General features: G+C 36.1%; 1 protein-coding gene across 4 annotated transcripts in view; it reads right to left on the bottom strand.

Moving 5' to 3' along the window:
* Positions 1-14,481, bottom strand: part of prkn (parkin RBR E3 ubiquitin protein ligase) — a 141,481-nt gene that overhangs the window by 99,851 nt on the left and 27,149 nt on the right. For 3 of the 4 annotated variants that reach the window (XM_058795299.1, XM_058795300.1, XM_058795301.1), the window contains exon 2: positions 3,678-3,841. The exons of the other annotated variant lie outside the window; for it this stretch is intronic. In XM_058795299.1, the coding sequence (XP_058651282.1) occupies positions 3,678-3,841 (164 nt within the window). The remainder of the gene's footprint in view (positions 1-3,677; positions 3,842-14,481) is intronic. 4 annotated transcript variants of the gene reach the window in all.

Raw genomic sequence — 14,481 nt, 5'->3', positions numbered from 1 at the left:
AAAAAATCAAAATATTGAGAAAATCGCCTTTAAAGTTGTCCAAATTAAGTTCTTAGCAATGCATATTACTGATCAAAAATGAAGTTTTGATACATTTACGGTAAGAAATTTACAAAATATCTTCATGGAACATGATCTTTACTTAATATCCTAATGATTTTTGGCATAAAAGAAAAATCGATAATTTTGACCCATACAATGTAAATTACTATTACTACAAATATACCCCAACGACTTAAGACTGGTTTTGTGGTCCAGGGTCACATTTATAGTTACAGTTTATTTGAATTTTAGTTTTAGTTTTAATAATTTTAGTACTTCAACTAAAACGTATTTCATTTAAATTAGCAGTCTAGTTTTCATTAGTTTTCATGAGGTGACCACAAGCTCCCAAATTAACACAGAGTAAAAACCTGGTCTTGGAAAGTAGTGTATGGTTGAAATGTGTATGTTTAATTTTTTTCTGTGAGGAAATCAGAAAGATACAAACAGTCATTTGAGTGGTGTTGTTTTACTCAGTATTAAAACCTAGATGTCAAAACAAACTGTTAGACCTAAAAATGTTCTTTCACTAAGAACACTATTAGCAATTTAAAAAGAGCAAATAACTTGAGTAAAATAAAACGGTAATATTTAATTGTGCTGAGCAGTCTGTTTATATGTGTAAAACGTATGACTGGCACAGAGCAGGTGAAATTAAAGATGAGTTGATTACAGCATCACAGACTGTGACTGTGAGAAACATATATAACGTGAGAACCAAGAGCTATGAGCTGTGCAAATAACTTATTACCTGGTTACATTCTCCAGAAACACTCAGTACAACACACACACACACACAAGGCCAACTCTTTTTAATTAGGGCGAGTTTTATCTGTGCTCCAGTAAATTCACTGCACAATAAAGCAGTGGGAAATATGGATGAGAGACATGTAAATTAATTTTGAGAGAAGATGAGAGCTTATTAAAACAAATTGAGTAAATATACAGCATATTGATTCTACAGAGCCAGGTGACAACCTGCTGCTGGTGTCAACACTTAAGAGCCACTCGAGAATAGAGCAGCGGGAAAACACGAGGATTCTCACACAATTTACCGACTCACAAAATATTTTGGGCTTGTTTTCTGCATATTTCAATCTTGTGAAAATAAGTGGCCACCAACAACCTTATAGGGCCAGATTTACTAACAACTTCCGCCAATGCAAACTCTCTTTTGATGTAAAAAAAAAACCTACTGTCCATATTTACTAAAGATGTCTTTCACCATCACTTCGACCAACATAAAAGCAGAGAACAACAGTGGAGAAGTGTAATGCCTTCAAGTCGCATCAAACTGATCGTATTTATGAGATGAGAGCCATTAATGGCACCACAATGGCGTAATTACCAGGTTAGACATTTTCTTTTTGTGCACAAACCTTGTGAGTTGGAGGCATTTGGAGGATCGTCGTCAATTAAAGAATCACAAAACAAGCAAATTGGTATTGATCATAATTACATTTTCTTTGTGAATGCTGACAATTTCAGTTTTTTCCAAACGTATGCCACTTTATGAGGCGGCAGGCTGGGTACGTTTAACAAAACTACATTTCCCATCATTCTCAGTGGCAGCACAAGCACAGATAAGGCATCAAATTCACATTTATAAATTGAGTGCTGTTTGTTTTGTTGCAGGGATAGGAAGTGAAAGAGGGAGAAAGAAACATAAAAATGTTCATTTTATTCTAAATGACTTGAATGGTCATCACACTGTAATTAGACTTCAAACTCATAAGTAGGAACTTCCTGGCAATCACATAAAGCAGGATAATATCTGTTGAGACAACCACAGCTCTAAATGTCAGTTCTGTCAATCAAAACCTCAAGTAAGAAACTGGCAGGAAAATGTGTAAACTATCCGAATGTGTAGTTTGCCGTGTTTCTCCACTGATTTATGAGCTCTAGCGTGATTGAAATATTACTGTAAGTACCACAAATGATGAGCGGATGATTTTCAGTGGAGTTATGAGGTGGGAAGCTGAGCTCCACATAGCATCTGCTACAGCTCTCACACACAGCAGGAGTTTCATCAGTGAAAATGAGGTACCGTGAATCACAAGAATGCACTGTGCTTTGTTCAGACTCTAGAGGCAAAAACGAGACAAACCTTGACTTTGACATATACACAGAAGAGCACAAGACTGACTTTCAGAAATCTGCTTCCATATTTACTGCAGGGAGATTCAAAATGTAAATATTTCCCTGCCAAACTTGTTAGTAGACACATTTCAAAGTATGAACTGCTTATATTCACATACATACACACACTATCATTCAAACATTTGGGGTTGGAGGAATATGTGCCAGCCAAGCAACTGCCATTGAGATGCATGGTAATGCAGAGGAGAACTGGCCCCCCAACTGAGCCTGGTTTTTTTCTCCATTCTGTCGCCGATGGAGTTTTGGTTCCTTGCTGCTGTCGCCTCTGGCTTGCTTAGTTGGGGACACTTAATTTCCAGCGATATCGTCGACTTGATTGCACAGATACTATTTAAACTGAACTGAGCTGGACGATGACATTATTGAATTCAATAATGAAATGCCTTTAACTGAAAATTGAGTGTTTAATCTTGTCATTTTACATTATTGACACTATTTTCCTATTTTGATATTGGAAAGTTGCTTTGACATAATCTGTATTGTTAAAAGCGCTATATAAATAAAGGTGACTTGACTTGACTTAATGCTAATGGATCGCTTTCTCCAGGTATTGTAGTCCTCTTTAGCATGAATGTGTGTGGACAACAAAAAGTGCCTCTAAATGCTGCAGCTTGAGTGTCTGGTTTAATGCATAATTAAGAAGGTCAGGGTTAATGAAGCACTGCGGACTAAAGTTCAGGAGATCCTTTGGCTCTGTTTACTCTGACAGAGCCCCCACAGAGACCTCATTCACAACGCTGAGAAAGAATGAGGGAGAAAGAGAGACAGACTAAGCGAAAGCATGAGAAACAGAAGAAACTGAGAAATGGAAAGCTTTATAATAACAAGCTGCCTGCTCTGTCTAATACAGGGTTTGACCCGCATACTTTACAAGATGTTCTCTTACTAGCAAAGAGCAAAATAATTATTCAAACACAATTTAAAAGAGAGTGAGAAAGTCAAACCAAACCCTTGTGAAAAAGAAGCAAGCTTAATCATATTGAATATGCACTTGTAGTTTACTTCAGTGCTTAAAATCTGTACATTTTAGATAATATAACAATGAAATACAAGGTCACTCAAGTGTAAGTGACTATATTTTTTAAAACACTTAAGTACACAATTTATTTTTTAAGTACATTTTTAATCATTATTTAATAAGCTTTTGTTGTGTAGCCTATACTTTGATGTGTTGACTAACATACTAAAGCACATGATTTTAATTTGAACTGCAGTCTAGTGTTATTCAATATTACATTTAAAGTTAATAGAAATAGAATAGAAATGACAAAAAGAATAGAAATTTACATAAAGATGTACTTAAGACCTACTTAAGTGCATAAAAAAGCACTCATATGTTCAAGTCATTGCATTTCATATAAATTTTAACAATAATACTTTTAATTTAATTACAACTATCATGCAAGTGTATGAAAACATTTATTTCAAACTTATATTCTTTTAAAGTATAATATTTCCATAAGTACTCTTTTCACCTGAAGTGTGGATTCATTGCAGAGCTCTTGTCCAGCAAAGATGACCCGCAGTCGATCAGGCTGTACTCCCTGTAAACGTCCCACCGTCTCTTTCAGCTCAGATACACTCGCACCCTGTTCCAGTTCCACCGGGAATCCATGGCTGGAGTTAAACCGCACATATACTAAGAGAACAGGAGAGACCATCGGAGAGAGATCTTGTCAAATCCTGATCATTTTCAAAGGCCGACAACAGGTCTATTCCCGTGACAGTCAATAAGCTATATATAAACAGTATATAGAGTAAAGAAAAGTTTTGGAGTCAAAAGCAGACCGCTCTTAAAGTTTGTCTTCATGAAACCAGCCTTGAGGTCAAATAGATTAATATCTTGTCTTTGATTTCGACCGGATCAATTTTCGCCGCTCTTTTTTTGCATATGGATTAAAATTATGGTGTGTATACTCTGATGCAAGTGGTCCTTATCAGTACATAAACACCAGTGCGCAGCTTGACATCCCACAATAATGTGGAGTATGCAATAGAGCCTTAGAAGAACAAAGCTGTATCAAGCCTGTAAATAAATCACAAATTAGAAATGAAAAATTGAAGAAGAAATATACATACTGTACATATAGCAGTATATATATTTTAGTGCTGTCAAATGATTAATCCAAAATAAGTTTTTGTTCACATACACTGTAAAAAATGACAGTGATTTTAACGGTAAAAGACTGTGAAAATGCTACAGTAAAAACCTGTTAAATAGTTAACGGTAAGTTCCCCTACTATATACGGTGAAAAACTGTAATAGACATTTCAGACAATTTTACGGTAAAATACCATTTTTGGAAGTGGAAAAAGAATGTATAATTTACAGGGAAAAAATGTAAATTGACGTTCCCAGAATTCCCTGCGTTGCATTTCAAATTTGAAGTTTTTTCTTTGAAATAACTATGTTTCTTCTTAGTTTTTTCTTATCAGTTATGTTTATTAGGGTTGTATGTTACATCTAATGTTGTTAAATTAATGTTTATTGCATATTTCAGTTTCATGTGTGTCACCATGATTGTGTTTAATGTTTGTGTGAATGACATTGTACACCTTCTATATTAGTATTGGCCTTCTCAGCTTGTGGAGTAAATTTTACGGATTTTTTTTTTTTTTTTTTTTTATATTTAATTTTCTTTTAATGCCATTTACGACTTGGGGGACCTCTGTGTACCACCAATGGTACATGCACCACAGTTTGAGAACCACTGGGGTAAAGAATAGGTATAGGTTATACAACATTTACACTATATTTTTTATCTGGATATAGTATGAGGTGTAGCATGATCCAAGTTGTCCTAAACAGAGACATACTTTACATTAAGTGTTTCTAACTCATAGTTAGATATGTGTGTCGTTTAATGCATTTGAGACCGGTTACTTATTCCTTATATGTAAATATTACAAGGTCACTTGCATTTCAATTTTGCATAAAATCATCCCTGAGCAAGTCTCAATTAAGCTTCACAGACTTCAGTGAACGAGCCAAACAGACTAATGGGTGAATACTGTATTAGGTGTATCAACAGGCTACAAAGTATATATAGTACACTATAGGATATATAAAATAGTACAAAAAACAGGCTACATAAATCAGGTACAGAACAGCCTAAACAAAACCAGACAGAAAGCAAAACGATTGAGATAAAACAGTGAAACAACACAAAAACGCAGTAGACAACATAAAGGCATAAAGTAACAGACAAACAGAAAAGACTAAAGACAGAAGTCAAATAGGACAAAACAGGTGACCGACAGCGACACAAAAGAGACCCATGTTAACATTCAGTCTGTGCCGTCCCTCCCCTAAAAAAACACAACCCCCTTCATTAAGATTTGGTGCAGAAGGACGTTTTCTTGTTATCATATAGGCTTATTATTTTAATTGAAATGAGTCAACCTTTTCAGAGTCCCCAGAGGCGTAGAGATAAACTCGGAAATGGAAAAATGACTGATATTAAAGAAAAAAAATCCACACTAAAATTGCACGTTACGGAAAAAAATGGAAAGGGTGAGAAGAAGGGCATGGAGGAGTTTGTTCTCCACACTCATATGTAATTAGCTCCAATTAAACATTTGTTCTAATTGGATTTGAGTATAATGGAACATGTTGATGCACATCATCAGAAATCAAGCAGTTAGAAATTAAAAGTCAGTTTGGTTATAGAAGAATCCTGTTTATATCTGAACTGTGTGTGAACAGAAACATATTTAGCTTTAAAACAGGACTGACAACCATATTATGCTTCTGTATAAACAGCCTTTTTTTTTTTTTTCCACCCCAGAAACACACAAACATACTCAAAAAAGAAAGTGTGAGAGAGAGGGATTCTGGTCATGCAGACTCAATATCACTCAGCCATAGCTCTTCCTGGAAATTGCATCTGGTGATATTGTTGACTTAAGCACAGAGGGGGCAACGCTTGCACTGATTGCTACTAAACGACAAAAGCTGAGGGTCTTGCAACACTCTTTAAGAGGGGTTTGAGTGATTGCTTGCTGTTAAAGAGTGACATTCTCTAATAAAGGCATTCTGTTGACCATATTTGAAGACAAATGACACTTGAGCCAAGAGCACGCTAAAAACACAACAAATCATATCAGAGAGACCAGACAAGGACAGAGAATAAAACCTGCACTTGGATGGTTTGGAGGACCAAATACAAGCAGTTTTGGATTTGGACAGTATGGTAAGTTCACCCAAATATAAAAAAGTTGTCATTTACTCACCCTCGTGTCATGCTAAACCTGGGACACATTTCCCATTCAGCTATATAGTCACAACTGTTTCCTGAAAACGTAGTAGTGACATCCATCGTTCGAACTACGCAGATTTAACAATATGGAACCATTTTTAATGCGTAGGACAGGTAGTGGAGTAATAACTTATGCTAATTAATCAGTTCAAGATTAAAATTTAAAAAACCGCACTACTTGGTGGTTATGGTTTCTATAAATTATGGTTTTGGGAAGCACAGAAATTGCAGCTATATTTCTGGAACCCAATGCTGTTTAGGAGGACCCATTATTTTGATTTATTTCTAAAGAGGCATGCATATACATATGCATATGGTATAAAGATACATGCTTGGAACGACACAAAGGTGAGTAAAAGATGACAGAATTTACATTTTTGGGTGAACTATCCCTTTAATGTCACAATACATTTCATAGTCTTTGTAAAATATGCCTCTTCCTTCTTTATTACACATATCAGTGTTATATTTCTTTGCGTTGTATCACCAAGGAGGCTTTAATGTCGGGGCAACTGGTCTATTTCCATTCAGACTATTTCTACTGATTACGCTAAGAATAGCAATGACTGCGTTGACAGTTGAGACAAAGATAAGCCCATACTGAGCACCACAGTCAGGGCAGGTCGGGGGTGACGTGTGCTGTCGTGCTGATTTCCATAATGTCTCTCATTGTTTTGTCTGCCTTCCAGGAGGATAACAAATGAGTAAATTCCCCCTTTGTCATGTTTCATCACAGCAGGAGTCAGTTTTGCGAGTGCATCTCGACGTGCCTGGACTGTCAGAGTTTTTCGTCAGTCAGCGAGAGTGACAGAAAGCAATCATTACTGCGCTCTGGGTCCAATTGCAGAGCAAACTATAGGCTAAACTATAGAATACTACATTCAAACCCTAGTAAGTTCAACTATACTACTACTCTGATATTTTTTTAACTACAGATTGACTGTGGTTACAGTGTTATGAAGCAGGAGTGTTATGTACCACTGTTTCTAGGTCCAAACACTCAAAGCAAACAACAAACTGTGCTAATATACACTCACAATATGTTGTAATGCTACCAAAAATAAATATGATCCTAATCTTTATCTCTATAGCGAAATCTCAGTGATTCATTTTTTATGAATCGTTAAAATATTGGTGTCTGGGTTGCTGTGCACCTGAAAACTGTAGTGTACACTGTGAGGTTTTTTATTTATTTATTTATTTTTTTAATAACTTAGCTTAAATGTGTCCTATAAATAAACACTGTTCATAAACAGCAATTGAGAGTATTGAAACCAGCTTGAACCCGGACCCAGGGTCATAAAGCATTTTACAGATCTACTATACAAAGTATGCACAGCATGGTCCAATAGTGTGAGACCCCCATGAAAATGCTTCTGCATTACATTTATCAAAATTAATGATAAATTAATTTGATCACTTTTATCAAAGTGTTTTGCATTAAAGTTAAATCGGAAATGGTGACAGTTTTTTCATTGTGTCATACACCCAAGTTTAACGAATTTTCAAAAAAAAAAAAAAAAAAGGCACAGAAAATTTTCTAAAATCTGGTGGTCATGTTCTCCAGCATGATTTGAGATGATCCAAAGAGTGTCTTAAAGTCCTCGTGAAATCAAAATTTACACTATTTACTTTGTTAGTTCACATTGCTAGTCTTGAGGTGAGCAATTAATCCATGCAAGTTAATCCTCTGAACAAAATTGTTTTTCTTGGTAAGCTTTAATCAAAATCTGAACATTTACTGGAATAGCATTCCTTCTCTGATGATATCAGTTTGACAGCTTGGACAGAGTATCCTTAATCACGCCTCTCCAACCGCTATATTTTTGCTACGAGCAAGAGATGGAGAGGAGGAGCACTAAATTAAAATGCCCTGTATTCAATATTCCATTTCTGTTGAAAATATGTCACAATATTTAAGTAGAGTCAGTCGCAACTTCTGCAAGAACAACTGACCATCTGTAAAAAGTGTCACATGATCAAGGTCAAAACTATGCTTTTTGGATTAGTGCCTTAAGTAGCCTTAACATTATTTTATCTTCATTTTAGGTCATAAAATTATTTATTTTACATTTTTCAAAATACTAAATTCTGCTTGTTTTCAAGATCAAATTCCATTTTTGGAATCCCAATTTTTTATGTGGACCCTCACTTTTGGCCTACAGGGGACAATGTAAATTTAAATTACACTGTAAAAAATTTCAAGCGGTTTCAACTAATTATCATTTATTAACTAGTTCCACAGAAATTTTATGTTCAGTCAATTTCTGGCTTCAAAGTGTTATCTGAATTGTTATTTTTTAGTTGGCTCAACCTGAACTAGTTTTATAGTCCATTCAACTAAAATGTTTTAATTGGTCAAACATTTAGAAGACTACAGCAAGTTATGTCAATTAAAATTTAAGCGTTTACTCCATGTGTTTTATATGTTACCTCAACTAAGATTTATTATTTGGCAATTATCGTAAGAAATAAATAAACATATATTTTTATAGTTTAACAAAATTATTAAAAATGATTGACTGATTGATTGAAAAACACACACATTACAACACATAATAGCCTTTATTTAATAACGTTCTCCATTTATAACATATAGACTAAACATACAGGAATAAAGAAAAAAAAAGTCACCTACATCTTGGATAGTCAAGTCACCTTTATTTATATAGCGAAAATAGTTTGTCAATATTGCAAGAGGACAGTAACAAGTCATTTTTCCAGTTAAAGTCAGTTCATTGGTGATTCAGTGTTGACATCATCCAGTTCAGCTCTCTTCCAATAATGTCTGTGCAATCAGCCAAGCGTCCCCAAATAAGCAAGCCAAAGGCGACAGCGGCAAGGACCAAAACTCAATCGGTGACAGAGATTGAGTAGAAAACCTTGGGAGAAACCAGGCTCAGTCAGGGGGCAGTTCTCCACTGACCAGATGAAACCAACATGGCGTGGTTTAATTCTAGGCTGCAACACAGGTCAGATTGAGCAGAGGATTGTCTGGTTCTTGTGATCTTGTCTCGATGGCCAACAAGGTCTTTGGAGGGGATCTGTCTCTGGGGCTCATCTAGCTGACATGGTCTCCACTGACATTCAGGGCTGTAGAGGTCATCTCTAGGTGCTGATCCACCATCTGATCTGGATACGGACTGGATCTGGTGGCTACAGTCACCTCGGAACAAGAATGAAACAGACTAATATTAGCGTAGATGCCACTGAGAACAATAAAGCTCATTAGTAAAAATAAAATATCAAGTTTTGACTCTTTAATTCGATATACAAATCTAAGAACCGTTTTCAAAATCATTAATAACATTGCTCCACCCTCAATAAAAAAAATCATAAAACTTTATTCTGAACAAACGAGCCGAACATCTCGCTCCACTGCTCACAGAAACTGTGCTGTCCCGAAAAGATTCTCTGCCTTTGCACAGACAGCCTTCTCATTTAAAACCATTAAACAATGGAATCAACTTCCAGACAGTTTAAAGTTGCCTGTAGATTTGAATAATTTCTCTCGAAACTTAAAGAAATATATCCTTGATAACCAGCTGTGTCAGCATCAGTACACTTAAAGTTTATAAATGTAATATTATGTAATAAATTGAAGTAAATGTTTTTTGACTATGTTGTACATATTTTAGGTTGTGATGGTTTTTTGATTAGTTTTTCATTTGAACATTTGATTGGTTTTAAATGATCACTGTTCAATTAATATTGCATGTATTTGTTAGTACTATTGACAGTTATTTGTAATGTAATGTTTTTATAGTATGTGCACCTGCCCGGGGACTGCAGATGGAAATTAGCATTTGCTAACTCTGGTACAAAGCATCTTTTCGTAAGATTAATGTTTTTTGTACATTGTCCCTGATAAATAAACTAATAATAATAATAATAATTATAATTGTAGTAAAATCTCTAAACATATACACACATTACCTGGAATGAAAACAATAAACTCCTCGTCTTGAAGGTACACACAGTATGTAGTTGCAGTGGAGCAGTCTGGTCACGAGCCAGTGTTTGGTGCCTTGGAAGAACTGACTGGGTTACATCTGAAATCCTGCAACTATGACAAAGTTCCAGTGAAACCTTTGGCCACACCCTGATGGAGAAGGAAAAGTACATTTTAAGTTCAAAAAATGTAATTATGCCTTTTAAATCATTTACAATGTATCAATACCAGTTAATTAAATTTATGATGAAACAGAAGTTGCAACCTTTCTTTTTTTCCTTTTTTTTGGCACAAATCCATTCCACAATCCACTGCACAACAGGGAGCGTTGATGCTGACTGGATTTGTAATAGAACATGTACATTTCATATTATAGGGCTAAGTTACCTCAAATAGCATAAAAATAATATGAAAATATAAAGGTCCTGCCTGTTGTTGATAAATACCAGTGGTGACATTTTACAAATTGATTGATCGGTTGTCCCAGTGTTTACTGAGCCACGGTCTTCCCCAGTGCACTATCTACTGATTCACTACCTCGGGAACTGACTGAGACGCTTTGAACGGCCTTGTGAAACGATTCAGTTGTTCATTTTCATTTGGAACGACAATCTTCTCTGAAGCGCCTTCATGAGACCAGAAACCGTGTAACGTTAATCTGCCCCGTTTGAAAAGTGCGACATTTCACCGTGGCTGGTTGTTAGTCACGTTTAATGTCGTCTTTTTTACTTCACGGGACAACTGCAAAAGTTTACACACGCAAAAATCCATTCAACACGCCCATGTTAACTTCAAATGAGCGCATTACTGTGGTTAAGGTAAGTCTTATTAAGAATAATGGCTTATAAAAGAGAGAAGGAACGCGTGATCTCGTCATATCTTTTCACGTCACGTAAACACAAAAATATCATATAATACGCCAAAATTAGCTAAAATTCATTATAGTAACACAGCTTTTGACATTAAGTGTTTTATGGATTAAACAAGGGCTTAAACAAGTTACTTGTGGCATTCCCTTCACTTAAATTTTCCTCAGACATAGCATATCATACAACGCTTATTAGATGTTTTTATATATGTTGTACGTTTGTGTATAAATATATATACGTTTTAAATAAAACATTTAGGCCTACACCTTTTTAATATACATTTTGATAAATTCAGTCTAACGTTAAGTACAAATATTTATTCAGTGCCACTAACTGTCCACTTAAAACACTTTCTAAATGTCCACTCAAAAAAATAATATGTTGCATGATTTTCTCGTTAAATTTAGTCAAAAAATAACATTTATTTAGTGCAACTTACCTGACTTGTGAACTGGACAAGATGGGTATGGGAAAGTCACTCAGGCATGTGCAGGTGCAGAATGATCTCAGTGTTGGCTGGATTTGTTTTTATTAGTTTAGTCAACATTTAGCATTCTGAATGTTGACTGGATTTGAAAATAACCATTCATTTAATGTTTTTAAAATATATTTGTGCAGACTTAATATAATATGTCTTAGCTAAGCCCAAGCAATAAAATTAGTTCAACTTAAACATTTCTGCCCTTCCAACATTTTGTTAATTGGATTTTTTACAGTGTAAGAAATTCTGATTTCGTTATTCAAATAAAATGATGCAAGCACTTTTCATTCAAAGAAACAAAAAAATTCAGATGGCGTGCACTCAAATGAATCAGCCAGGCCAATGCAATCAGCAGAGTAGATGCCGAGGGGAGTTTTAAACAGGCATCCAGGTGATCATCAGTTCAGGTTGAGCGGGATTTGGATTCGGTTATCTTCATATGGGAAAATGCTGTCTCACAGAAGTATGTTAAGCCAAACAAGGCTGTCAAGGTTCAGTGCACATCTTCTGATGCTGGGATATTTTCTCTCATCGAAGTTCCAAAAATGTCCAGCTGAAGCTCTGCCTTCATCTGAATGTCAGACTGCAGCAATAAAATTTCATCCTCCGGGGCAGATGCGTTCATTTGGAAAGCTGACGCAATGTTTGACGCCTGTGTACAATTGCTAGGAAATGTGGAGTTCTGGTCATAAAACCTGACATAGAATCTGATTTAAACTAAGTCACAAAAAAGACAAAGGCAGCCTGCTTGAACATGCATAGCTACGTTTGCACGGGTGTAGTGACAAATCTGCTCAAATGACTCACGTCTACTGAGCACAGCGTCCAAATATTCACACTGTAAGATGGAAAAACTGGTTAGAGCTGGCTGGAAATCAAACTCATGCCATGACCTTGGTGCTGTTGGTCCCAACAAGCTAAATACAACTAACAAGAACATTAACCCCCAGTTCTGCAGCTCCCATTACGTCTGCTATCTGAGACCTCATGTCTAGGTTTCATTGGACCATGACAGGGGAAATTGCCTGAACCATCTAAAATAAATTTGTGTTAAGAGTAAACCGAGCACAGGGTGAAATGGAAAAAAAAATAATAAGTGCAGAGATTGAGAGAGATGCATATAGAATGTGTCTACCTGAACGAAATGTGGAGGTGATGGAGAGTCTTATTGAATCTTACAGAATGTGTTCCTGTGGTTTTAAAAGAATCTCACTGGAAATTGAATCTTTAAGATGTTTGGCTTCAGTTTCTTGAGTGGACTGATCAAACACTTATTTACCGAATATAAACCCTCAATTCATTCCGGTTTACTGTGAAATGTCATCCTTTCATATTTAAGAAAAGGACCGATGTGACATGCTCAAACGAGGCAAACGACTCAAAGATGTAGATGCAGAAGATAGTAATTTCCGGTCGATTTACAAAAATTGTTGGCTTTTCGCCTGTGTGCTTTAAAAACACCCAGAATTTAGCATGAAGTGAAAGGTGACAGTAGTGGATGCTAGTTATCGAACTTGGTGTGAAGTGGCCTTTAGAGCAGCAGTTCTCAACCTTTTTGACATGCTCAATTTTAAATTTCACAACAAACTGTTGGTAGTTTTCAAACTTGCATTCAGTCTCACCAACATTTTCAACTTAACATGCTGTATCATGGCCTTTCCAATAATGGAAATTGTTCAGGTCCCGTGTTGAAGATCTCTGGTTTAGGCCTGGGACAGACTAGATCAGTACGCCACATTGGCCCTCTTAGCAGCATGAAAAACTAAACTTTTATTTAAATTCTGAATGGAGAATAGGCTATAGGCTTATAGCACAAAGTGTGCTTCCTTGAAAAGCTGTCACTCATTTCAGTTTATCGCGATCTCTAATTCCTCTATAATCAATGAACTGTCAACACGGCACAAGTAATCTCTTATTTACATCACCTACACTTTGTTCATTATAATCAGAGGATTTGCGTCACGAGCTTCCCTCTGCACTGAACAAGAACACTCGTGTTCTGAGCGGTGAGTGGATTCTGACTCACTAAAGATCCTCTGATTGGCCATTTCGTTATAGAAATCAACAGATATGTCTCTGATTTGCTACAATGTACAACGCTGCAAAAATAGAGCGCAAACACAAATACACATTTGATTCTGACCTGAGGTGGTTGCCGGTTACTTTCATTTTGTTGTTTATGTTTATTTAGTTGCTTCTTTCCTGAGTCTTGAACTTACATACGTTTTCCTTAAATCATCCTGGCAGCCCATTTTTTTAAGTCTCGCGACAAAACCACTGCACTAGATGATTTTCAAATCTTAACTAATTTTAAATCCATGGGAGACCACAGACATGAAGACAGTTTCAACTGATTTTTAGCCCTATAATCCTCTGAACATGCACACTAGATGATTCGACCAGACTGCGAGACCACACACTTGTTGATTGTAGGAATGATTTCACAGTGACAAGATCTCACGAAGCCTCGCTAGATCAAACGTGACTAGAGAAGAAAAACACATGGAGGACAACCAACATTGTCAGCTGGCTCTCCTGGAGCATGTTCTGTTGTACAGTGAAAAACAAATCAGAAAAAAGAATATGACCGATGTTCTTTCTCAGTAGTTTACTTTCATGGCATGTTTGTGGCTGCCAAGTTTTAGCTATAAAAGCACGCAATATCTGGTAGGTGATCACGGGCATCACGTCAGTGGCAGCCCGATCCAAAGTTGTAAA

Source organism: Onychostoma macrolepis, chromosome 13 (assembly GCF_012432095.1).
Source record: "Onychostoma macrolepis isolate SWU-2019 chromosome 13, ASM1243209v1, whole genome shotgun sequence".
Lineage (NCBI taxonomy): Eukaryota > Metazoa > Chordata > Actinopteri > Cypriniformes > Cyprinidae > Onychostoma > Onychostoma macrolepis.
The sequence above is the reverse complement of the archived record's forward strand: the minus strand, read 5'-3'. Positions and strand labels throughout refer to the sequence as shown.